This window comes from Lacerta agilis, chromosome 5 (genome assembly GCF_009819535.1).
Source record: "Lacerta agilis isolate rLacAgi1 chromosome 5, rLacAgi1.pri, whole genome shotgun sequence".
Taxonomy (NCBI): Eukaryota; Metazoa; Chordata; class Lepidosauria; order Squamata; family Lacertidae; genus Lacerta; species Lacerta agilis.
In genome coordinates, this window is record NC_046316.1 from 30,421,458 (window position 1) to 30,446,255 (window position 24,798).

The 24,798-nt window shown below is 39.8% G+C and overlaps 1 protein-coding gene across 12 annotated transcripts in view; it reads left to right on the plus strand.

Annotated features, from left to right (window-relative positions):
* PCDH15 (protocadherin related 15) overlaps nt 1-24,798 on the plus strand; it is a 441,732-nt gene that overhangs the window by 215,004 nt on the left and 201,930 nt on the right. For 11 of the 12 annotated variants that reach the window (XM_033149148.1, XM_033149157.1, XM_033149155.1 and 8 more), the window contains 3 exons: nt 6,641-6,760; nt 10,967-11,077; nt 14,741-14,911. In XM_033149148.1, coding sequence (XP_033005039.1) covers nt 6,641-6,760; nt 10,967-11,077; nt 14,741-14,911 — 402 coding nt within the window. The remainder of the gene's footprint in view (nt 1-6,640; nt 6,761-10,966; nt 11,078-14,740; nt 14,912-24,798) is intronic. The other variant, XM_033149158.1, reaches the window with a different exon arrangement.

The window sequence follows — 24,798 nt, forward strand, 5'->3', positions numbered from 1 at the left end:
ATCTCCTGATTCAGACAATCAGACTTCTACAAAGATTGGCTGTGCTTGGTAGCCCACACTCTTTCTAGTAACCAGCAGGGCTTTGCTTTCTTGCTTCCTGATCTGCAGAAGTCTTTTAAACAAGCATTGCCTGAAACATATTGGACTGCTTTGAGAATAAAATCTATATTTTTTCAGCATCTTGACATACATTCTCTCTTGTTTTGGGTTTCATTTTGGATGCTTTCCATTCATTGCATATCCTTTGCTGCTGGTTGCCATGATTAAATTTCTGATTGCACAGACACACATATTTTTATAACCTCGAGGAGAGGTGTTTTTTTTTTTTTTAATAAAAAAGGTGTTTTAAACATTTTGAATTAAGTAAGGGAAGACTGCTACCTCAAATCAGCATTCTGAAAATGCCACCTGTTATTGAGACATACTGTGATGACTTACCTTACACCATTCGTCATTGATCAAGCAATGACCTTCATGAATAAATGCACCATTGTTATAGCATCACCACAAACAGAATATTCATTATCACCGGATGTACTGTTAAGTCAAACACTATACTTTTCAGTGGAGTGCTTTCATGGCATTTGGTTGAAGGTCAGCATATGCTGGTAACTGAATGACGAAAGATCACAAGTATGGGCATGAACGAGCTTACTGAATGTTTAAAACCACAATTGTAGGAAAGCCATTTCATTGCATCTGCATCACATTCTTCAACAAAATCACAGTTCTATGAAGAGCTTTTTAAATGATGGGAATAAAAACAATAGACTGTAGGTTCTGTATTGTTGGAGGTGATAGACATAGACATGACATGTGTAAAACTTTATTTCCCAAGAAAAACCACATGTTTTGTTTTGAGTGTTGGAAATTGAACTTGCCCTTAAACTTGAAGTGCATCTTTGAGGGGGAAATTAGTTGGATGTCCCCATAACTACTGAAACAGGTTCATTCTTACTTTATTTTTCCAAGCATCACATCTGTGCTCTGCTGGTTTTATCTGTCCATTTTTATCTGAGACATCCTAATTTTGCCATCTGTGCTTCTTTGGGGCTTGTGTGAGGACTTGTCACCTCCAAGGTAGAAAGAGGCTGCTTCTCTTTAGAATGTCAGTGTTTTACATTTATAGTTTCCTCCCAGAGGGCATAACTTTTTTCAGTCCCTGGTGGAAGGATTGTATGCCAGCAAAAGCCAAAGTGGATGGATGAAATGGTCTTGATCAGGCATCGGTCCCTTGAACATAAGTAGACTGGTGAATCTATTCCATCCTATGTCTGGGTGGATATTTTTTAAAGAAAAAAAATCATTTAAAACACTTTAGAAATCCACGTGTTTTCAACAGGTTTGAAATAATTTTGAATGAACATTTATGAGGTCCAAAAGAGGTTACATCATACTTTTCTTATACATAAAAGTGCTTTCCGTACCTTGAAAATGTCTGAGTAAATACGCCCTGGAAGTGGCAGTCAATTCTTGCATGTCCCCTCTCTTCCCTTCCATGTACAGTATATGACTACCAGGGACTTTGTGGGTGGAGTTGAAAACTTGGAGCAAAAAGCTCCTGGAAGCATTGGTACGTTATGATATATTACACCTTCTCACATAATCGTACAGAGAAAAAGACATTGCAAGCAGCTAGAAGGCAGGAAAGAAAGAAAGAAAGAAAGGAAAAAAAGAAAGAAAGAAATCCCACTTCATACAAATTTAAAGCATTGCTAGCTGTGTTCTGGAAAGGTCTGTAGACACATGATCCAATCCACATGTCTACATTCTGTTCTGAGCATGATATGTCAGATGCAGACTGGATAGGTTTGCTCCAAATTTTTCAGTGTACTAAAATCCTCCCCTGTCTCCAGATATGTCTACCATATTTGCATAGTTCAAGAACACATAAAACCTAGGATTGCCTCATTTCAAAAAGTGAAAATCCGAACCCAAAAGTTGTTGAGCTTCTTTTACAAGATCACGTTAAAAAAATAATGATGATGCATTTTTGATCTATTCTTAAGGGAATTCGCCAAAATCTACACTTCCAGCATGGGTTGCCATATGTCTGGATCTTCCCGGACGCTTCAGCCAATTCCGCCCACTCTTTGCAGCAGCTGAATCCTGGCTATGTCCAGGAAATCCCAGATGTATGGCAACCCTACAAAAACACCTAACTGATGTAAGCGATTTAAAGCTATTGACAAACTTACCTAATGTTTGATTGTATTATTTGCATTGTATATACATGGAATGTTTATTGGAGTAGCAGTACAATGGCGATTGTTTGCTATATGCATTTTTAGAAACTGAAAAATAAAGTTAAGAAGAAAATGCAAATACACACACATGCACACAACCAGGCAAAAGGACTTCAGGTGTGTGTGGAGCAGGGCAAATGAGGGGTGTGGCCTGTGGGAGAATGGGTGTGGCATAGCGAGAGTCCCAAGAGCCAAATTAAGAAGCCTGGAGGGCCATATTTGCCCCCTGAATTTCAGATTCTCTAATCCCTGATCTACTCTTAGCAGCAGGTTTCTGCCATTCAGAAGGGCACTTTTGATACAAAAAAACCAATATCCAAGCAGCATGGTTATCTATCTGGTAACGAGCTGCTATCATTAGCCTTTTAGTACACCTTGTTCCAATATGCGACTGATTTCCATAGGATCCAGAACCTGCTTGAGATAGAGAATTCAGACTATATGGACAAATAGTCCTTAATAGTAAAATAAATAATTATCCATTTTTGCAGATCTGATATTTTTTTTTATCTTCGACTGACATCAGTATCTAAAATCCTTCTGAAACTCTCCTGCATCCAATATTAAAACCAAGGAGTTTTGTGTACAGATCATACAATACCTACTGCCATGGGGAGAAATTGATGAAAGCAATTACTTAGAAATGGGGAGGGGCACAGTCAACTTGTCTCTCTGTGTTCTGTTTACCCAAAACAGATAGTGTGCATTTTTTCCCTCTGCGAAAGGCCAGTGGCAAGCAAATAACATTCTCGAATAAAATATTCTCTAAGTGTAAGCAATGACTACTAGCTTCTTGAAATATAAGCCACGCATCATATTCATATATCTCCGAAAGGCCCCCTGCAAGCAAACTGATTCTGTTATTAAGCTATATTTTTGTTTGTTATGAAAATAGTGGTTAGGTACATAACTTCTCCAAGGAACAATATCAGCTTCCAAAATCATAGCAGCATAGCATCCTCCATAAGCATGGGAGGGTTTTCAGTGATTTTTGTGTGGGTGTTTTTAAGCTGAGACAGAGTGTGACTGAGTTAAGTAATCCAATAAACTTCATGGCCCAAACAAGCCAGCATTTGAATCCAAGTCTTCCAAGTGCAAACAGCCAACAGCTCTGCCACCCTGGCTCTCGTATGCAGGCAATTATTTCATAATTGTATCTGCCAGATACATTTTTTTTTTTGGGGGGGGTGTCTGTTTTTAATCCACTTTGAAACAAAATCAGTAAAAATACAAACTGCTTTAAAAAAAATCCAAGAAGTGTGATAAATGGGAAAAACAGCATTTGAAAAATAAGTGTACATGTTGCTGTGGGTTGTGTTCATCAGTTGTGGCAATCAGTTATATTTTTTATAGTCGTCAGTGAACCATTTATAATTTAAATAAAAATAAATCTAAGCCATGTATCTTTTCTCTCTACCCACGAATTTGATTAATTGCTGTATTGGCACACAACATGCTTTCCATATGGTACAGTAATTTACTGTTTTTGACTAATACCATATTAATTAAAATTATTAACCCGGGTCACCCTGAAGTCCATGGCAACAGAAGAGATGCAATATAACTAAAATTTCTTGATTAATAGAGAGGCCATCCAGGAAAAAAACACTATGGTGCTCTTGTGCAGTCCCCATTCATTTCATTGACACACAAGCAGGTCAGCATTTTGGTGAGTTGTGACCATTGGCGCTTCCTTTCCCCTCGGTCAGGATCCAAGTAGCAACCCCGCCCTCCACCACCTGAGAGAAGCTCCCATTGTTGCCAATGGGCAACAGGATGTCGGCGAGGTCTAAAGGGCTAAAGCTCTCTATGCCCACTTTGGTCTTGGTCCTATTCATGTTCTTGTGGTACTTTTTATAATGACATTTATTGTTTAAATACAACCATGTATAGTTTGACCCTTGGGGAGAACTGTACCCCAGTGGTAAAAAAACAACAACCCACTATCTGAAATCCTGGAGAGCTGCTGCCGGGTAGTATTAGTGGTACTGGTGGTAATAAGTAGTAGTAGTAGTAGTAGTAGTAGTAGTAGTATAGACAGTAGTAAGCTGGATGGCCAATGGTCTGAATCAGTATAATGCATCTTCCTATATTCCAATGTTCTTTGGACTTGTTCACCAAATGGTTCTGATTGATACTAAGCTTTGCCATTCATTTTCTAAAGAACGTATTTTTAGAATATCAAGAGTTGTGCCGGAATGCTCTAGATAACTCCTGCAGTGCTACACTTGGTTGTTCAGTCGTTTAGTCGTGTCCGACTCTTTGTGACTACACTAGTGAAGTAAAAACCAGCAGTTGTTCCCATCAGAAGACAGGGTGTCATGTTTTGCTTCTGGGAGTTGTAAAAACTATTCACACAAGTGTATGTTGTGTGACAGAGATGAAACAGATTTTTGATGTAGGAATGGCACTAACAGTTAAGTGTGGGCTTGATATTTCAAGAAGTTTGAAAAATTGCAGATTTTGAAAAAATGGAGTGAGAGAGAGTATGGGCAATAGAATTTCAGTGGTAAAACTTTGAAATCAATTTTAGAATGTTTATATCTGGCAAATACATACAGAGTGATGTAGCCTTGTTAACATTCTAATGACCATAGTTATGAGGCATAAAACAGACTACCCACCTTGTGTTCTTGCCTATCTTCCCCAGCTTGCAAAAGTGACACTTATTTCCTGTTTGCTTACCTCATCATCTTTGGCCTTCTTGGTGGGTTAATGGGTGAGCCATTCTGGTAGTTACCTCTTGTTGGTTCTTCTGCCAGGTGGTTGCATGTTTAGACCTTTAACCTTCCCCAAATGAATTCACACCAGAGACAGATATTTGGTTTGGTTTTTGGCAGAATTTAGGCCACAACTTTATTGATTACAACCAAGTGATTGGTTGCATAGGTTCTCATTCGACTATCTCCCTGCACCCCTGCAGGCAGCCCTGTCCCAGAGCCAGGGACAGCTGCTGGTAGGGGTAGCTATCAGCCATCCTGATGTCCCCGGGGCTTGGGCACTGGCCGGACCCCTTGCGGGGACCGACAACCATTGAGTCCCTGGATTCCTGTACCGGAATATCCTGCATTTTCATAGGCGTGGCCACATCACATGCCACACCTATCACCTGAACCAGAGCCTATCCACCAACCTTACAAGTGGTGACTAATTGCTACACGGCAGGCGAAACCCAAATGGCACCAGCCAATCAGCCAAGTGGGGAAAATTCCTGCCGTGCCCCTGTCCCAATGATAGACGACACACGGCGGCATAACATAATATATTTCTCTCAAAATGATATCTGGCATTTAAACACGAGCAGCTGAAGGTGACAATGAGACTGCCCTTACAATCCTGTATGCACTTACCAGGGGGAGTGAACCCCACTGAACATGGTGGTAGTTACTTTGATGTACATGTGGATGTGATTGTGTTGTGAAAGCCTGCAGTGTAATTTTTGCATTTCACTGTTCCATGAAATGGTATAAAGTGCTATGGTGTGCAATTTCCTCTTGCTCATCTGAGCCAGTATAGTCCACACTGGACAGTGCTGCTTGCCTCTACTCCTCTCAACCAATCAGTAGCGTTCTGCAGCCTTATAATTGCCTCTCCTCATTTGTAACTAGCCTCACTCTCTCACATGTATTTCTTTAATTTTAGAGTGCAAACCATTCATGGACTGCAGTGGTGTGATTAAGCCTGTTGACACTTCCAGACAGCCTGTTTATTGAGCATTCATCCTGATTTGTTTGCAGGGAGATGAGATGGTGTTGGCTATTTAACAAACATCCCATTTTATTTGTTTGTGGGGAGGTCAGATGATGTTGCATCAATTAAGTGTTACCCTTCAGTTTCCAGTGCAGTCACTTAATTGCAAAAAAGGGTCAAAACTTTTGAGGAAGTGGGTTTGTGGCACAAGAGCTCTCAGGCAACTAATTGCACAATGTGAATTTGCCAGTAAGAGATTGAATCCTACCTAAAAATATCAGCACTCGAAGTGCCCTTAGTCTCCCTATTTTCTTGATGTTTTTTTTTTTTTTTTTAAATGAACATTGAACTGGGAGTGGGGATAATGGGTGGGATTAGTCGTATGAGCCCCATCAGTGGAAGCTCTGTGCAAGGACTTCCACTTGCACAGTGCAGTTTTCTTCCCCTCTCCTCCCTTCTGTGCCCCCACTCCTCCAAAATTGGCTCTTTGGAGTAAGGGGAACCTCCAGAACAGCATGCAGGGAAAGGAGAGTGACATCTGGCAAGCTGAAATGCTTCATCTAGTAATATTGTACGGCAGGGTAGCATTTCCACCACATCATGAACCACATTTTTACTTGAAACCATTACTTGGATTTCTTCTTCTTCTTCTTCTTCTGTCTTTCAAGGGTTCCTAAGTGTGCACATCATTTTTGTTGTTGCAGTTGACACCAGTTGGAACTACCATCTTTACAGGATTCTCTGGAAACAATGGTGCCACAGACATAGATGATGGTCCCAATGGACAGATAGAGTACGTCATCCAGTACAATCCCAGCGACCCAGTATGTGATATTCTTCTTTTCAGTAAACATGTGTTGTTGGAAGAATGTAAATAGGATACAAAAGCCCACTCAGTTTATCTTTAACAGAATTTGCCCTTGTTAAGTTTTCTTAAATCTTTGAACTTTTTTTTTTTGGCAACATTTTCTCATAAGGCACTTTGAACCCAGGATTGATTTGATGTGCATGATGCTGGGCACAGGTATATTCGTCATGGAGATAGCATCCTGGGGAGGGAGGAACTGAACTTTCCTTTGCATGTGGGATTTGGGAATGTGATTTGTATCACACACAGATTTATGAGCCCAAAAGCATTTCTTCAAGAAACTTGGCATTATTAATTTTTAAGCTATTTGAGAGCTATTCCTTTTGGCAGGGGCAGAGGGAGATGTTTTAACCATACACATGTAGGACAGGTTATGCATTTAAGTAAAACCTGACCAAAATGCATGGATGTTCTTTAGAGAGAACAAGCCATTAAAAAAAAAATCCTTCCTTGATTCTGCTGGTGGAGTTCTAGAATCCCATGTGCTGCTTCTTCTCACACTTATGCCCCTGCTGGATGTTCAAGAACCAGTCCTGAAGGTGTAAATACAACTGAATGCATAATGCTCAGCTCATATCAATTCCCTGGGAAAATAGGTCATGGCAACTGGAACTACTTGTGTAGACAATTATGTGTATGGACCCAAGAAGGGAATATGAGTATGGAACTTAATCCTCCATTATGCCACATGTATAATGTACTTTTAGGATGACATGGGAGGACACCACATGTAGAATGCTTAGTGTGAACTAGAGTCATGAAAGTTGGCCACTCATATGATCCACCCACTGTGAACAAGGGGTGGGATTCAGTGAGTGGGGCTCACTGATGTAGGCATTTTACATACTCAGTTCCCAACTCACTAAAGGATTTACTTGTGTAGGGGAGGACTGTGTGATCTCCCCAGTTCCACTGGTGGTGATTGAACTTTTAACATGATCTGTGTCAACTGGTCCTAAGTGAGCCAAAGGTCAAGTATAGCATAGAGTTATGGTATTAATAAAATGGCACTTTCATTTGCAGCACTAAATATAAAACATAGTTGTACATCTACTTATCAGTGCATTTTCTGTCATTCTTAAAACTGGGCTTTGCATCCTTTTCTTTTTTAACTTATGGAAATTTCAAACCAGTGAGTTTATGTAAGTTTAATTCAGGTGCATTTAGTCGATGGGATTTTTTAAAAGGTTTCCTACTGGGCAGGTCGAAACAGTGTCATGATATTTTAGACTGCCCATTTCTGGAAGGAATATTTTACTGCAGAATTAAACACAATTTTATACACAGAAAACTTTTTACCAATTGTAGGTTTTCTGCACCTGTGATATATATCTAAAATACTTCATTTTAGATACCATGAACTTTTTTTTAAAGAAGAAGTTTGGATTATTACTGCTATGCAAAGGCTCTAAATTATCAGTGGCATTAAGACTATAATAATAAAACTCAGGTTAAAATAAGTACATTTTTATGAGAAGAGGAGGAATGATTGCTATCATTTGTAGGTTGCTTATTATTCCAAGGTAATAGTGGAGACTGCATTGTGGTTGAAATCATACAAAAAGCTAAGATGTAAATGGTTTGTATTCTAGAAAGTTATAGAAGCAGTGTTCAAGAAAATTGATCAGGAGAATGATTGGCACACCTTTTGTTGGATTAAAATAATTACACTCACTGGTACTGTGCTATTAGGCAAAAACATGGGAAAACAATGTGCTGCGTTGCTCCATGAAACTTTGCCAAGGGTGTTGAGGGAAATGGAGAAAATACTTGCATGCAAGGCTTAATATTAAGCAATAGCTGGGCCTAGTTCTCACAAGCTGCAGATGATGTTGGTAAGCCCATGTCTTGCTAAAGTGTGCCATTTCAGACTGCCCATGTGGGCTCATGAGATGGAATGTTCCCCTTGGTACGTTCAAAAAGAGGTTATTATATGTAGAATATTAGTATGTCAAAGTGAAGGCTATGTGCATAGAATATATTTTAAAATAAAAGAGAATTCAGTCAGCTGCAGGCTAAGGTGGATTTGCCCAAACACAGGTTTACAAGTTGTTGTTTTTTCTTTAAAAAATCCTTGCTTTTCAATATTCTCCTGAACATCTTTGGTCTTTAGGGGGGGGGGAATGACATTCACTTCAGATGTTTATTCGTTGATATAGGCTTAATATGGTGAAGAAGTGATATGGTCACATCTCCATAACAGGCAAATTATGGCACCGGCACCCAGTGGTGTAGGAAGGGCGGGGCGTAGGGGGCGCTGCACCCCGGGTTCCAGGGGAGGGGGGTGACACTCCCCGGCCCTTCCCCTGCTGCCCAAGACCCCGTCCGGATGGAGCAGCCCTACAACCCACTGCTCGCTCGCCGGCTTGCCGCCTGAGCGGCAGTACCAGCCCAGATGCATCCGGCCGGCACTGCTGCTCCCACAGTGAGCGGCAAGTTGTGGGGCTGCCCAAACTGCCGCTCGCTTGCCTGCTCGCAGCAGTGATGGCTGCTGCTCCCGCGGTGAGCGGGCAAGCGAGCGGTGGGTCATGGGGCTGCCCGACCCACCGCTCGCTTGCCGACTTGCAGCAGCGCCAGTTGGATCCACTACGCATGCCCGGAAATTCGCAGTGCATGCGCAGTGCATCTGACGTGTCGTGATGCCTCAACACATGTGCCGTGACGCCCCGCCCCCAGGGGGGTGCCTCCACGCCACCGCCCCGGGAGGCAAAAAGGCTTCCTACGCCACTGCCGGCACTCTTTTTTGTCTTAGCTGTGAAGGAAATAGCTTCAAACAGAGTGGTTTCCATATCTGTAGGTGGAGTGTCCACAACATATGTTAGATCTGTAGTATTCTGTGCCCCCACACACTTATGTTCCATCGTGTAAAGACTCCCATCACTTGCAGATATCTGAATCAGTACATAGCAGTTCGAGGAATCCTTGGCTATAGAAATGATTCATTCTGGTTTAAATTTAACAGGTATCAGTGCTCAAAAGTAAATTGATCACAATTACCATTCCTTGTAATGATTTTAGGTTGCACAACCTTTTAGGCAAATTACAAACTAAAGTGCTGTGCTCCTAGTGAGCACTTTCAGCAGGGCAATGTGGTCATTTCACAGCTTCACCAAAAGTCGATTGAACTTATACACTTGTCTGGTGTTTTTTTAAAAAAACATAGAAATGTCACAGTGGGGTGAGAAATCATTCCTTAGATCCTTCCATGGTTACTTCTTTGTATAAATGCACCCCCATGAAGAAGAATAAAGATAAAACCATGGGAGAAGGCCTGTTGATTTGCCTAAAAGCTTGTGTTAATTCTTCAACAGAGGAAAGTCCAGGATTTTACCTCTACTTCATCAGACTGCAGTTCTGTGCAAATTATGTACAAGTGTGTGTGACAGGGTGTTGTTACACATGCTGGTCCCTCATTCAGGGACCCATCTGCATGGGGAGAACTCCCTTCCCTGGGTCCATTCATGCAAGCTTCCAAACACAGGTGATTGTGGTTGTGAGGGTCACATAACCACAGGAAATTTACAGCAAGAATTCTGCTGATTTTACATTTCTGGGCCCATTAAGAAATCAGGCAACCCATTTGCCTTGGTTTGAATAATCACCAGAAGCACACAAATGCAGCCTGGTCATGTGAACGGGTTCCAAAACGCCAAGAACCTCATGGTTGGTTTTTTTCAGTTTTGGGTCCCATTTGCCATCACATCACTTGTTCTCCTTTGCTTCAACCAGAAACTGGGAGATATACAATGTCAGTTATACTCAGAGTAGACCCACTGGAATCAATGGACTTGTAGTTACTAATTTCAGTGGGTCTACTCTTTGCATAATCTAGTTGGATATCATCGTCTGTTCCTATCTAGCCTGAAATGTTTTAATTAGGCTTTTATTGTTGAAAGATGTGTTCTTTTTTCTTGGTGGCATTTTTTTCTTTCCTTAATTGGAATAAATGTGACTCCACAGTGTCATTATGCTAAGAGTCTTTCTTCTGTGGAAATTCATTAGGCCGATGGGGAAGGATGTGAGGGCAAAGTGAACTGATTGCTCACTGGTTGAAGACAAGGAAGTGTTGTTGTCAGTTGCCACTGATGGATCTTCCTAATTTGATTACATCATTTTCCCCCCCGTGACCTATATTTCTCTTTTCCTCATTTAATTTTGGCAGACTTCAAATCGAACTTTTGATATTCCTCTTACACTGTCTGGAGCAGTAGTTTTACGTGAGAGGCTAAATTACGAAGAAAAAACACGCTATTTTGTCATTGTCCAAGCCAATGTGAGTATGACTGACTTGTAATTTTTGGTGTCCATTGCGAATATAACTGTTTTTAAGGGAGAATAGAAACTGTATCTTCATATTGTATCTGATGGGGCATTTAAATTGTCATTATCAGCACATGACTTTTTCAATGCAGGAGGGAATTCACCCATGAATATCCATCATTCGATTCCTGCAGCATTGTATATGAATGAACCATTGTAGATTAGATGCTGCAAGCAGACCTTACATTTTACTGTAAGTCAGCAAATTATTTTGCAATTCTCAAGTGATCATCATCTGTTGATGAGATATCAAATGACTTGAATACATGAGAATCAGCCCTATGTCTCTGCTGCCATGTAATACAATCTTTCACATATTTACTGGTTATAAAGGTGTTGGCGTTCAGTTGCGAAAGAGCCTTTTTAGTCTGGGAAGGTATAGAATGATGCATTGTAGTGTCAATGAGTTTTACTGTTCTGTTGCAGCTAGCAATACTAATTTGGTATGAAATTAATTTAATGGCTGCAGTTTAACTGCATCCTTCAGCTTTGAAATGCAACCTTTTGAAGATGCTTTTTCTTTCACCTCCGGTTGTGTATATCAAATAGGGGTGTGTGTGAAGCATTTTCCTGACATGTTATGTAACAGATATTTCAAGCTGAGAAATAAAGTGATGCCTACATTGTACAGAGTATACCAGTTTGAAAGCTTTACTTGGAATCAGCTTTACTATTGATGTTGTCTTTGCAACGAGAGCTGGCAAAGTTTCCATTCATTGCAGAATTCTGAAAAATTACTTGCATAATTATAAATCCGCTTAAAAGGAGTCCTGAATTCCAGCCATTATTGTGTCATATTTCATTAAGGGTGCTTCCAGACCACTCGTCTATTGAGCAGTCATCCTAATAGGTTTGCTGGGAGGTTATAATGACATTTTGTCAAAGCAAGTGTGCCATGGACTAGCTGGATGCAGAGGGGTCGTGGGAGGTACTAACCAGGTGACCTCCAAGGGGAAAAGACTCAGAGCCTGGAGATTGGTGGTGGGACAAAAATGAATGGTCAGAGGTAAAGGGAGCAGACTGGGAGAAGAAGGTGTCAGAAGCAGAACAGGTGACAGGGTTTCGTGAGCAAAAAGAGACTGCAGCAGAGCACAGTTCAGATTCAGAGGCAGAAGCAGGGATACCGTACTTCTGAACCACTTCTGAGTTCTTGCCTAAACATCAGGGTAACTGCCCTTGTTGTTATTGTTTCTTAATGTTCTCAACATTAAAGGGGTGCAAGCTAGGTAATTTTAGATCCTGGACTTCATAGCCTTTTGGGGGACCCCGCTTTAGACTCCCATGTCTGTTCTTTCAGTTGTTTCTCTTCTTCTTGCCAACACTGCTTTTCTGCACTTTCTGATTGCTTCTACATTCCTGATACAGTAGAACAAAACAAAGAAACAAACAAGTTTCCATCCCTAGTTTTTAAATACAGTATGCACTCCTCTGAGTATGTGAAGATTTTTTTCATTTTAACTTCCTTAAATCATAATGCCATAATAATTATTATAGGACTAAGATGATATTTGCTTCTACTATTCTGATGCAAAACACATTCATTTGCGAATAAGCACTATTCCCTTGTAGAGAACAGTAATGTACTTTTAAAGTAAAGACAACAACAAAATGAGCACCTGTAACTATGTAAATTCCCTGATGGCTACCCACTGTCTTTTGAATGTTTTCTCAAAAGATGAAGGCAAAGAAAAGAAGATGCTAGAGTGATCAAAGTGATTCTTCAGTGAGTTCAAGCATCCCTATGCCTGCCTAGGTGATGATGCTGTACATGTTTTCTGCTTTGTCCATTATCAGTTACTCTCTGGGTGGCCATTTCAGAACTCCCTGGATAGCGTGGCCATGGACTTCAGTCTCAAGTTCCAGTCTTGCCCTTGTTGCAAAATTTCCTTTCTTCTTTACTTGCTTCCACCTGATTTCCTTCCTTCCTTTCAGATCTTGACACAACCTTGCCTCTTCTGGGTGCAATGTAATCCTGCCACCATTTTCTCCCCCTTCTTGCACAGTATCAGCCTTCTCTTTCCACCAAGCTCCTGGGTCTATCATCTAAGATTGCAAGTTCAAACTTTCCCCAAGACCACATCTCCAATATCAGTTTTTTTTATTTATTTTCCTGGAGACATTGCACATTCTATTGAGTTGACCAGCTCAACAAATGTCCATATAATAATACTACAGTGGGTTGTATCCTGCTAAGCAGATTGCCTTGTCCTGAATAGTTTGATCACCAAAGGCAAGGCATTAGCAATGTCCTACCCCAGACCCCCCATCATGAAATGGCTGAAAAGCAGGAATGGCGTGCGAATACAAAATTAAAAATCTTTGTGATGTGATAATGTTGCTACCGTTTTGAATAAGAATCGTCTGGCTTAATTCTTTTTCTGCAGACTACTTTATTCCTACTAGAAAAGCAACAAAGAGAATTTATGAATTCTTCTGTCAGTAAGCAGAATATATAGAACACATACTGGTGTGCCGTGCTGATAAGTGATTCTATAATTAAAACCATACAACTTTCTCATTGGAAATACAGGGGATTAAAATCCTTTGTTGTGATGTGTGGGAAGACAATGCTTATCAGTTCCAAATTTGCCAGAGAGAAGATTTTATCATATAATCTGTTTCCCTAAATATTGCTAGATGGGAGAGGGGCTTCCATTTGAATGTTTTCTCCCTCACACACATGGCTAATATCAGATTTCTTTGCTAATATTGGGTAACTTGCTTTACTTCTGAGACAAGCCCCCTGACTGCCAAAACAGCACAAAAGAAGTGTGCTGATTTGGGTTTGAGGAGAATAATTTCTATAGAAAAGAAAGATGTGTCATGGAATAAACGTATAAAGGAAGGTCAAAAAAAGGGATTGTTGGGAGGAAGGGAAGAAGATACATAGGAAAGGACAGAGCAAGGAAAGAGAGGATGGTAGGGTACAAAATATGATACTTCTCAGATAAAAAATAGTGAAATCAAGGAAGTGGGAACAAGGCTACCTGAAGCATATTTGCCTCTTGAGATAAAAAAAAGGCTGATAAGCGCTCTCACTCACTCACTCACTCACTCACTGACTCACTATACCCACACACATACAAAACCCCTCTTGGTCCTAGTAGTGGTCCCAGGTGAGAGTTTTGTGGGGTCAGGGAGTGCAATGTTCACTTCCACCTGTCTTTGCAGTTTCGATTTACACATTATTATATGCAGTGATGGGATGCGGGTGGCGCTGTGGTCTAAACCACAGAGCCTAGGGCTTGCTGATCAGAAGGTCGGCGGTTTGTATCCCCATGACAGGGTGAGCTCCCATTGTTTGGTCCCAGCTCCTGCCAACATAGCAGTTTGGAAGCACGTCAAAGTGCAAGTAGATAAATAGGTACCACTCCGGCAGGAAGGTAAACGGCGTTTCTGTGGGTTGCTCTGGTTCTCCAGAAGTGACTTAGTCATGCTGGTCACATGACCCGGAAGCTGTATGCCGGCTCCCTTGGCCAGTAAAGCGAGATGAGCGCTGCAACCCCAGAGGCATTCGCAACTGGACCTAATGGTCAGGGGTCCCTTTACCTATATATGCAGTGATACCAAGACAAACAACTTTTATTGTCGGGTTAAATCCTTATTTTCTCCACAGGACCGAGCTCAAAACCTTATGGAGCGAAGAACAAGTACAACCACCCTTACTGTTGATGTCCTTGATGGGGATGACCTTGGACCAATGTTCCTTCCATGCGTTTTAGTTTTTAACACTCGGGATTGTCGGCCGCTCACTTACCAGGCTAGCTTGCCGGAGCTCACGGACCCTGTAAGTATAAGAGGGGACTCTTTTTTTTGCCCTTCCTTTTATTTTCATTAATTCATTCTCTACCTACATTCAGGTAAGTCACTCTCTCGTGTAGCATGATTCTGTATCCAGCAAGCCAAACACAATCCAGCAATCATATATTGTAGCCTGTCAGGTACTTGAACATCCTTTTGTTCTTGCAGGTCCATGAAGATTGCAAAAACTGACACCCCATCCAAAAGTGCTACTGCACACTGCAGTTGGTCTTGAAAAAAGTCTTCTATTCAAGTTAACAGAATGGCTTATTTTCAAGTCTAACTTCAGCATGGAAACATTTTCAGTTTTTTGTTAACACATAGGAAATGGAAGATTAACCTGGCTCTAATAGAAGGTTTTTTTGAACCCTAATTGCAGGCCAAATGTAGAGACCCAGGAACTACATTTGGCTCATATTCTGGCAATCAATTCTCCACCCCTGCTGTAGCAGAACATTGCTAGAAGAGTAGCAGAATCACTATTTTGTACCAGAGTTCAAGCAGAACAAGCACTCGTGCCACAGCAAATCAGGGCTTGTTTTCATTTTACTTTTTGTACTGTGTGTGTGTGTGTGTGTATCTACACAGAGACACGTACTTGAGCACAATTTGTATTTATTCTCCATCAAGTATTACAAACTGGTGCAAGTACCATTTCTCTCTTTCAGAACAATCTGTGAAATGGCATTCCTTTCTTGACTTTCAAGGGTATTTCATCTTCTTAAGAGATGTCTGATTCCACATGTGCCTTTCCCCTAGACTCAGCAAACTATGGATGTGGTTTGTAATGAGATATGCATGCTCAAGTCCAAAAACAAACAAACTAAGAATTGGTCATGAGTCACTGGATACCTCTGGGCTTGTCAACATATATCCAGTATTATCTTCAACATGAACAATGTATCCTGCTCCTTGGCTGATGCTTTTGTATTAGGGGCCATTGCCGGTTCATCTGGGCACAAGACTAGTCACCTTACCATTAACACAGGCATGAATCGCTGATTATTTATTTACCATAGTAAACAGAAATAGAGAAAGACTAAGGCCCTGCTGGGCATCTGTATAAATCTGTATGTCCTGTTTATTGATAGAATTCTCAAAATACTAATCACTTAAGGAATTGCTGTATTGCTTCCAAACAAATTATAATTATTATCAGTGCTATTTTTTTTAGAAAAAGAGGTGCTAGAACTCACCATGAATGCCTCCCTTGTTTTTTTATAATGGCAATGGTTCCCACTTGAGAGGTGCTGGAACTGAGTTCTTGCTGGAAAAAGTCCTGATCTTTCTTTCTTTCTTTCTTTCTTTCTTTCTTTCCTGCATTTTATCTGCCCTTCATCACTATTTTAGGTGGTTAGAGTGAGATGGAACACAAAATTATGTTGTAATTGTTCGCAACGTATTGACCTCCAGATACTGTATTGGTTCACTTTCCTGCAATACTTTCCCTTTCGCTTCTTACTTTATTCTACCTAGCAAAAGGGTGGTGGTGGAGTTCAGCATTCTAAATGTCACATATTTATATTGTCACCTATAAAGTAGCTTTTCCATTTATGGATGTTGGCAATTTTGAAACACGGGATGTCACACCGAATTAACCAGAATATGGCATTTCTAAGTTTTAAATGTAGCATGTAGGAAGGTTTTTTTGGTCTGTGTCTGTAGCACAATTATTTTCAGTTGTTGTTGTTGTTGTTGTTGTTGTTGTTGTTGTTGTTGTTGTTGTTAAAGCAGCCTGTGATGTGAAAAATAGAGAGAAAGAGATTACATCTGTAATGCAATTATTTCTTCTAGTAGCATTAAGCAGTGTGAAACATTGGAAACATACAAAGTATCAACAAAGGAACATTTTTTTAATTTTACATGTGACTGAGGAGATTAAGGTGGCTGGCATAATTTAATGGACTCTGTTGGGGAGAGCACTATTTGTTTAAACATGTGCTTTATTCATGACTTCCAGGAGCCAACTGTTAATAATGCCTCTGTGAGAAACCATTGTCTTCTGAACATTAGTTTTAGGCCTATACAATGTTTTGCTTTGATTTGTAATATTCCTCGAAGCAGCTTTTGGGATTTGGCTGGGCTTTCTTTATGGTCTAAATTGCCCCCAAACTGCCAGTTTCGTAAAGGAAGTTTTCCCAAGGGTGTTGAAGGAGCTATATTATTTGCTCCTTGTCAAGAATACAGATGTTAACACAAGCATTTATAACAGAAATAGCTACCCTGCGAGTCGAAAGGCTGGATGGTTAACAACTGGTTTTGGGAAGCACAGGGGGCTAAAGGTGAAGTAAGTACTTGAGGAAGTTGTAATGGATGTTGCGGACTCTGTCATTTTGGCAATACCAATATTTTTGCCTCCCTACCCTGCTATAACACTGATGGTATAATGTGTACTTAAGGTTGTAAGAACATCAATATTAATGGCGTTGAGCAGCTGTGATGTACTGTGACAGCTCAGTAATAGAACAGAAATCAGAGTGCTGCCTGCTTTCAGCCAACAAATGTGCAGTTTAAAGGGAAAATTTTAAGCATCTGAGCCAGTGTTTGATATGAGGCTGTTATCCATCAAATCAATGTGCCCCTAAATAACAGCAAGCTTAAAACACAATTGCATAGTTTTCAAATCAGAAGGGCTATTGATAGGTGTCTCGGAGACAGTAATTAAGATTTTGAGTTAATTGGTAAAGAAAGAGCACTTTCCCAGTGGACAGCAAAAAGTTTCATTTGTACCCCTCCTTTCATCCTTTCTCAATGGAGTGTACATGAGAAAGGGCTGTAGATCTGTGGTAGAGTGCATGCTTTGGATGCAAAAGGTCCCAGGTTATTTTATGTCACACACTGACACTTGCATATCTGCATTTTATTTTGTTTGTTTATGATTTATCCCCCACTTGACTACATGTACATGTCGAACATAACTTGCATTAGTAAGTGATACAGTTTCTCTAATGTAATTGTAAACTGAAAAGATTTCGGAACCCACTTCTTGGATGTGTCTGGAAACAAGACCAGAAGTGTGAGTTGTATGTGGTGTGGGTAACTCTACACCATTTGTAAACAGCTCTCTATATGAAGCAGGGTTAATTGTGTTTCTTTTTGCTTTACCCAAGCCTTCCTCCAGTCTTTGTGTAATTTCTTATTCCTTGCGTTTGATCTTCAAAGAGAATATTTTCATAGCAATTTCTTTTCTGCATTACAGAAACAAATGACTGGTGTCCTTTAAAAAAATATTATATTCTCTATCTATCTATCTATCTATCTATCTATTTTTCCTTGAATAATATGGTTCCATATATGTACGTAGATGTATGCTGTAGAGAGCAGAAACTGGGTGTTTGGGTGGGTCTGGAGATTTATGGTGTTTTGACAGATACTCAATTATTCTCTTTTCTGACCAACTACCCAGCATTTCAAGCTTATCAAAAGCTTATCAACAGCCCTTTATTTATTTATTTTTTAAAAATTTTTTTTATTGATTTTATCCACTTACAAACAAACAAAAAACGGATGGTTACAATAACTTTACAAATATATAATAATTTACAAATTATATCACACCAAACCTATAAATCATAAATCCATGAACTTCCCTTCCTTCATAATATGTCTTCTTTATATCTTAATTTATATTTCGCGCTTTGAATACATATCAACAGCCCTTTAGGAGCGAACTCCCATCCCAACACACACACACACACACACACAAAATTAACAGCAGACCTAAAACACAGGATCAAAATCCATCGTACGCCATAGTCATAAAGTGTGTTGAGACATGTCCCCCCCCCCCGTCTCTCTCTCTCACACACACACTTGCTAGGATGTGACCAACTTAACTCAGAATGACAGAATGTACCCCATATTAATATGGCTGTCTGTTTTTGAATCATTGCCAAGTTCAAAGAGTTATTGTCATGCTAAAGTTCATGGGTTCCACTTAGCGGCATTGCTGCTGCTTTGTCCTTTACCATTCTTCATTTTGACTGCATGATTTGTTTTCAAAATGTTTTTAATCAGACATTTTCTGCAAGAAAAACGTCACAACCAACATTGTAGACAATGCATTTTAGGGCAATCTGTGATATCTGTGTATGTCAGAACGGATGTATTCTTTGTATAAATCTCTCCCTTCTCACCAAACTGAAGGTCATGAAGCCGACTCATACACAAGGGCTTGCCAGCAACTCATTGTTTGTTTTGGCACTTAGTATAAAGCGGGGTTTTTCCAAATGACTTCTGCAAATATTATCTTAGAGAAAACACAATTCATCAAGGTTCTGCATGAACAAAGGAAAAGCTCTTTTGTCTTGAAGTTCTAATGTCCTTCATGTGGCACATTTGATAAACCTGAGAACCACCACACAGAAGACTGCATTTTGTAGCTAAAGAATGTGATGAATGCCAATATCATCAATGCCACCCAGGGCAGGAAACACTGGTTTGGGATTTTTAAAAAGTGATATTTAAAGGCTTTTTTATTTTACAACTTAAGCTTATTGTTCTTCAGAGACAACTATGGAATTTCCACATGCTGCTGTGAATAATAAAACGTACCTTGGCTAATAACTCAGGAGACAAATTTTAAGACTTAATTTCTTTCACATTTCTGTGTTTCTTGGACAGTTTCAATGCTTCTTGCTTCCCACAGTCAATCCTCTTTTTGTGGCACCAGCATTATCCTCCTAATCTCTTCTGCCATCACCTATTCTTCCTCTTGCTTCTATCTCTCTTAGTCCAATTCTTAATGTATCCAATGTGCCTTTTGTACACAGAATATTATGTTTATAGATGGAGCTGGTAGCTGTGAAAAGAATGGTTATCCAGTCCTTTTTCCATCTCTTTCACCACTTTGTGTGTGTACACACACACATCCAAGGGCACCTGAGGCATAAACCAACCCTTCTGAACCCTAATTGTGCCAATCCCAATGCCTATGATTACTTGCTTGCTTCTGGTTCCTATTGTTGTTGTTCAGTCGTTCAGCACCATAATTCAAAAGCATCAATTCTTCAGCGATCAGCCTTCTTTATGGTCCAGCTCTCACTTCCGTACATTACTACTGGGAAAACCATAGCTTTAACTATACGGACCTTTGTCGGCAAGGTGATGTCTTTGCTTTTTAAGATGCTGTCTAGGTTTGTCATTGCTTTTCTCCCAAGAAGCAGGCGTCTTCTAATTTCGTGACTGCTGTCACCATCTGCAGTGATCATGGAACCCAAGAAAGTGAAATCTCTCACTGCCTCCATTTCTTCCCCTTCTATTTGCCAGGAGGTGATGGGACCAGTGGCCTGGTTCCTATTACATAAGCCTAAAACTGTAATTTACACATGGAGGAGACAGGAAGTATCAGTTTTTCTGAACTGATTGAGAGGTCTATAACAAACCTGGTTTCACATTTTGATAATGAAGAAACTATTCAAGATTCAAGTTTTAGAACAGGGTATACATTGTCATAAAGAGACTAGGTAGTATCCAACTAAGTTAGATAAGTCAGAGTAGACCCATTGAAATCAATTGACATATAAGAGTCATAGATCTACACTATGGCTTAGTCCAGGTGTGGAGAACCTTGGACCTCCATGTGTTGCTAAACTACAGCTCCCATCATCCTGGGCCATTGGTCATGCTTGCTGGGGCTGATGTGAATTATAATTTAGCATCATTTGGAGGGCCAGAGGTTCAACACTCCTGACTTAATCAGATACAACCCACTGTTTCTTTGATAAGTTTTTTAGACTTCTGTTCCACCACCCCCACCCCTCCAATCTTTCTTGAAACCTAGAAAGAACAAGAACTTCCAAAAATTCCAGATTGGCAGAGCAAATTACAAGAATTCGCTGAATTGGCCCTATTAACTAATAATCTCAGAGGAAAATCTAAACAAAAAATTGCTGAAAAATGGGATATATATAAGAAATATGCCCAAAAGTATATAATAACAACTTTACTTCCATGCCAGCTTTTGAGTGCTAATGAGTTGGGGAAAGACGGATATATAATATGGTGGAATGTACTGGAAAATATCTGAACGAAGTAGAATTGTTTGATCTACATTCAATAATAAGAGAGGTAGACACATGGGGATTTGACAGGAAGTCTGATTTGTGAAATTAAAGTTTTGTCAAGTTAAGTTTGTTATGTATACGTAGGTAAGAGAGTCTAGGCATATATAGGTATGTATAAGTAAGTGGATGTATGGATTATCTAATTATATGGCTGGCTGAATTTTTTTTTCCTTTTTCTATTTTTTTTTTTACCTTTAGTTTTCTCTTAAGATATAGACAATAAGACACAGATACGACTATGTGGGATGTTAAATTTTATTCAGTAATATCATATAATAGCAGTTGTAATACTTTGTTACCTTTTTTCTCTTTCTTTGTTAAACAAAATGAATTAATAAAAATTAAATAAAAAAAAACCTTTCTTGAAACCACTGAGCAGAAAGTACTTCTTAATGTTATTCTCGTCTGACAAATTCCATCCTTTCTCAATCATCTCCTAAAGTATTTTTCACATTGATGCTGCTTTGCTCTTAGAAACAAAACACATTAACGCTTGGGGGAGGGGAATAAAAACTTTTCTAAATCTGTACACTGTGCTGAAAGCAAAATAAATCCCTGGAAAATAACATCTCCCCTGTGAAATCTCAGAAGTGACACTAACAATTTCAAGAGCACAAGGTCAAATAAAACCTTTGTTTTTGTGACAGTGGTGGTGAAATTGAAGTATTTGTTTTCATGATACAACTAGTTGACTGTGCAGCTATAGTAAAGGCCTTCCCTTAACTATATAGAGAATTCTCTATAGCCTAGCATATATAGAACGGAAAAGAAACCCCAAACTGTGCAAGGAACTTCAAAGAAAACTTCAAAGTCATCTCTGTGCTCTCTAGTTATAGGTCTAGACTGCTTAGACCTCCACATCTTATAAAGCCTTTCACTATTCCTTTGTAGCAGCAGTTCAAACTTCTTGTAGTCCTTTCCCATTTATGAAGGCCTCTCTGGCTCTTCTTATATAAGAGAGCAATACTTTATCTTATCAATGTGAGGCCTAAAATATATTCTATCTCCAAAACCTGGCAGAGCAAACAATAATTTATCTTCATTTCAAGATTGTATGGCAAGGCTGGTTCCAGTTTAGAAACATTTAGACACCTTAGTTCAGGATGACCATGTTCCCCCCTCAGACTGGCATCATTGGGCACCTGCTGAAGCCCACGCCATGAGGAGGCCCTTTGCTGACCTCTGGAGGCTCCCAGGGGAAGAATTGTGCTTGCTACCATGTCTATGTACCAGTTGTAATGAACAATCGGGAACTTCCTGGCATCTAAACCAGGTGACTCCCTGGAGTACTGTGGAGTTAGTGAGTTGTTTAGCACAGTGAAAGTATAAGAAAAAAATAGCAGCAAATGCTTCAGAAACAGCAATGTATGCAATATTTCAAAATATGGGGTTTAATCTTGCATTGGCAGTACAATCTTGCTCACAGCAAGGAACAGGATTACATATCCTAGGCAGGCTATGTAATCTCCATTCATCCAACTGATGAGCAGAAATTAAAGATGGCAGTGAGATTGGCATGAGATTTGGTACTTAAACGGGAAGAAGGGGAAAGCCTTTGCAAGTCTCCTCCCTCTTCCTTCCTCAGATTCCACTCTAAAGCAAAGTCAGAGCTGTGTTTGGTTTGGCATGTGACAGAGAAGGTAGAACGAGAGGAGGTTGTTGTCCCCCCCTAAGCAAAGGCAGAGCACTGTCAAGCAAAGGCAATTAAATACAAATGCTTGGCAAAAGCACTCTCAGAAACAGCCTTCACTTTTTCCAAGGGTCGCTTTACAAGTCTCCCCACATTCCTCTTTTAAACCCACATTGGGTTTAAAGGGGGATCACAGGAAGATCAGCAAAGCGGGTGGAGCAATCTTGACAGCTGAATGACCCCACCTACCTGTCAATCATGTGATATTGATGTCATGTGGTTGACAAGACAGTGCCCCCCATCTATCAAGTTCAGCCCGAGAGGCTGGCCCTGAGAAGCATCCTGGTCCCTGAACCAAAATTTTTCCTCACCCCTGCTTTACCAAATTTACTTGACCAAAAGGGATGGAAGAAAAATTGTGCAAATTATATGTTTACGAGGCCAGAATGCAATTGTTTGAAAGGCTTTTTAAAGGTAAATAGCAGGTTCATGGGGATCTGATCCAGATCAGAAACCTGGCATAGGAAGGTATTGAGGGGGTGGAGGTAAGAAGCCTTAACCCCTTGTCCTCTTCTGTAATAATAATAATAATAATAATAATATGTTTATACCCCACCCATCTGGCTGGGTTTCCCCAGCCACTCTGGGTGGCTTCCAATAGAACATTAAAATGCAATAATCTATTAAACATTAAAAGCTTCCCTGAACAGGGCTAAATTGGTGGGTTCCACTCTTATTACCTGCACTTGAAGAAAAGCTTCCATTTATGCCATGGTACATGAAATCAAAGAACATACTCCTTTGCTTTCTCCAAAAACCTTCACACTTCAAGACTGCCCCTGAATTGATGGTGTTAATTAGATTATAATCTCTCATCCTAAACAAGTTCTTGTCAGATAATAAATTTAAATGCTAATGGAGTTGATGCATGTGTGCTTACTATCTTTAAAAAGACATTTGGTAGGTGGTGAAATATTAGATACAATTTAGTCCTGTCACCTCATCTCAGCCATAATCAGAACTTAAGGGATGGAATTAGACTCTTGATATTATTATTCATGTTTGCTCAGTTGCGGCCATTTAGAAACAGTCTATCTTCCCATTAGAAGGTTGTAACTGTTTTATTGTCATTGAGCTGACTATGAACAATTTGTCAATTTCATGAGAGCCACTGATACACACACACACACACAAAATTTTTGGGCAAAAACTGAAATCATTAGATGGGGTAGAGAAGAAGGCCAATTGCAGTTTCACGCACTTACTACTAAGGGTTTTATTTTGCTTTGTTTAATTGCAGCTGGGGATGTATTAGCTATGGCATGTTTACTGTGTAGTGCCATGGATGTTTTCTCAGAAATTGTCCCACTCGACTAAGTGTTGCATCTTTAGTAGCTTTAGATGCGTGACAAACTGACATTCACCTTTTGGGTGGAAACTACTTCAACAGTTGTAAGAAGCTATTTCACTGAGATATAAAGCCATCCTTGTAATTTAAATATTTTCTTATTTATTTTTCTTGACTTCTCCCCCCTCCCCTGATATTTTAAAGATGGTTTCAGTTTACCACAACATGGGAACAGAGAGTCATCAGCAATATAAATACAAAGTGATTTATATACAAAGTGAAGGGGAATGTTAAGTCTTCAACAGATTTACAGCAAGACTTGCCAGGTACTAGATATTACAACTTAATGAAAACCGCCATTTCATATTAATGGCATTTAAATGAGATGCCTCTTTCAGCAGCATCAAAACAGAAAGGTTTGATGAGCTTCTGATTATGTGGTAGTTTAGGCTTAAGGCTTCATGCACTGTTTCAGAATGATTTTCCCCCTCTCTCATCCTTTTCTATTTTATTATTTTTATTTTTTACCTTTTGATGAATTGTCTGTCCTCCATGTGCAATCTCCTGATAAGTGGTGTTTTTCAGTAAATGTCACTGAAAACAAGTGAAGCGAAGGTTAAAAATTATGAAGATGTGAATTTACAGATAATTAATTTTTATCTGCATAGGGCTGCACAAAGAATGACAAGGCTAATTAAAAGAAATTGGCACTAATTTTAATATGGAAATACATGAAGCTTAGGAGTGGAGGGGTTTGCAATTCCCTCCTGGCAGATGTGCAAGCATTTATTTTACCTGCACAGCTTTCCGGATGTGGAAGGGTCTGTTTT